Genomic DNA, 2,622 nt, shown 5'->3' with positions numbered 1-2,622 from the left:
GTCTCAAAGTGTTTGGGAGAAAGCCTTCTGTATATGGGGCAGTCATCTCCAATGGCAAGGTCTTGGACTGGGATGGTGTCATTTGAGATGATTTCTTATCCAGCAATGAACTGGGCCAGAGCAATTATCATCTGGAAATGGGACTAGGATACCTTTTCCAAGAAGATACCCATTCAGGTTGATGTGAGTTGTGTTTTTGTGGCTCTTGGATATTATAACAAGGCTGATTTTATATATATATATATATATATATATATATATATATATATATATGGCACTGGGGGTAGAACCCAGGGGCTTTTTACCTCATGGCTATACTTATTATCTTCATCTGATTGTTAGATATAGTGAGCCTTAAAGAGATGTTTCATATTTTTAAATAACACATCCCAGAAGTAAGATAAAATTGATAAGTGTTTGGTCACTCCCAAGTATTTGTTAAGTGCTCATATTGCTTTTATAATATAGTCAAACACTTTTACTAGAAGTGTTTTGAAAAATGGGAAAAAACATAAAAGAAAATAAAAACCTTTACAGTTTCACCACAAAGAGATCAACACTAATTTACATATGTGGCTATTTCTAATATATGAGATTTTAAGGAAAAATACAGAAAATGCTTTTTAATTTGCTTTATTAACTTCACAATATATAATGAGCATCTTTGCATGCAGTATGTAAAACTCCCCTGCTGACAGAAACTTACAGACTGGGTCAAACACACAACATTCAATTAGAAGCTGGTAATAGGAGACCCACAAGCAACAGGTAACATCAAAAGGCTTACAACAAAGTTCATCACGAATAGGTAAGTTTAGGAAGCAGGGGTTTCTCTGTTAACTTCAGGGAAAACATCAGTATTCAGGGCATAAGGCAAAACTCATCATGATGGTCATGGTGAGGGGGGTCAGTGCTCACTGCCCGCAGGCTATGACTCAGCTGCCTTTCCCTCAGCTTTTCCATGAGCTGTCTCACTTCCTCCCCAAACCTTTCCACATTCTCCTCTCTCATCCTAGCCTGAGGCTCCCCAAGCCTGTGCATCAGGTCCCATCTATAGCGCAAGATGGGCTGCCTAGCACGGAATCGCCTACGATTTCCTCTAGGCACACAGTATTCGACAGCTTCCAGAGGGAGGGCCACAGGCTCCCCTTTTTCAGTATCTGGCTCCTTTTCTTTCTCTTTTTCATTTTCTTGTTGAGCATTTTCCACCTTGAGATTTTTTAATGCTTGTTTCTCTTTGGACTCCATCCCTCCTAGGAGACAAGAGAGAGAAGGGCCTGAATTCTTGGTGGACTGATCAGCACCGAGGACAGAGGCCCTACTACGCACTTTCAAAATCCAGAGGCCTGAATCGCAAAAGTCTTTTGTAGATTTCCTTTTCCCACCTGAGAGGCTTTGTGCGACCTCTAGGGGGCCTCCAGTCCAAGCCCCCCCCCCCCCGCCCACCATTTTCCCTGCAGATTCATCTCCTGGCCTCCACAGGCACCAAAATGGAGGACAGGGATGGAGGACCGAGCGAGAGAGAAACATAAGGGGGAAAGAGGAGCTGGAGGCGGTGGTGGAGGGGGTCTGAGACTTGGCTGTCTGCGCTCTGCGCGTCCGTCTCCCCCGCCCCCCCCCGCGCCTGCCCCGCGCACCCACCGACCTGGGCCTATCCTTGTCGCCTCCGGTTCCTCGGGATTCTGGCCGCCGCCACACTCGGCCTCGCAGACCTGCAGACAAGCCGGGTGGGAGGGGGGGTCGGGGGGCTGCGGAGGCCGAGGGCGAGGGCTCGGCGTCGCCGCTGTTAGCGGCAGCCCTCCGCCCCTTCTCCACAGCGCCCGGGCCACCGCCCCGCCCCCGCGCCGACCTCCATTTTCCCAGCCGACAGGGGCGGGGCGGGGTGTGGGAAAAGCTGGCGTCTGTGGCGCAGGCAGGTGTTCCGAGGGTCGCCACACACCCAGCAGCGGGCAGAGCAGCACTGGACCCACACGGGACCGACCACCTGCTGCGCCTGCCTGCAGGGCCTCAGGGCGCGGGGTGGCGGTTGCAGCGGCGACCCAACCTGCAGCTTTTGCAGTCGGAGCAAGCGGGACCCAGCGGGAGGAGTCCCGCCCCGCTCTCCCACTCCAGCTCCACGGCCCCCCTCCCTCCACGGCCCAGGTCCCTTACCCGCGCCTCGGATATTTCTGGGCCTCTGCCGGCCCACGCAGTCAGATTCTCTCGGCAGGCAGGTACCAACCCCGGCGACGGAGCCGGTGACAGCCGGGTCTGGCGCAGGAGCCAAGCGCTCCTGTCTGCGTGGGCCAGTCACGTGAGCCTCGTCGCCCTCCAACAGCTCCGCCTACGTCCCTGTGCCCCCTCCTCCGCCCCCGAGTGGGCGGGGCTTGACAGTCCGACCACCCCCTCCCTCACACTGAGGCCCCCTGAATACCACCAGACTGGGTGCTGTCATTTTGTCGCCTTTGTGTCTAACTTCATGGCCCTTTCTCTGCCTGCCAGGATTGGGCGGCCTCTTCTCACGGGGGCTGTTGGCCATTTCACTTTCTCTGGGGGAATTGTCTGTATCTGGCCTCTGCTCCCATCTTCTTGCCCCCTACTCTGCCTACCTCTGGACTAGGTTATACAATTTAAGGGAGAACA

The 2,622-nt window shown here is 53.1% G+C and overlaps 1 protein-coding gene across 1 annotated transcript; it reads right to left on the bottom strand.

The window, feature by feature from the left end:
• Nucleotides 1–861: 861 nt before the first annotated feature.
• Nucleotides 862–1,248, bottom strand: BEX2 (brain expressed X-linked 2; the record flags this gene model as incomplete). Its single annotated transcript, XM_080719095.1, has 1 exon — nucleotides 862–1,248. One exon carries the CDS (start codon nucleotides 1,246–1,248, stop codon nucleotides 862–864), a length of 387 nt encoding a protein of 128 aa, XP_080575221.1.
• Between the last annotated feature and the right edge of the window lie 1,374 nt (nucleotides 1,249–2,622).

This window comes from Muscardinus avellanarius, assembly GCF_963383645.1.
Source record: "Muscardinus avellanarius genome assembly, chromosome: X".
Lineage (NCBI taxonomy): Eukaryota > Metazoa > Chordata > Mammalia > Rodentia > Gliridae > Muscardinus > Muscardinus avellanarius.
Note: the sequence above shows the minus strand (reverse complement) of the source record. Positions and strands in the feature narration are given on the sequence as shown.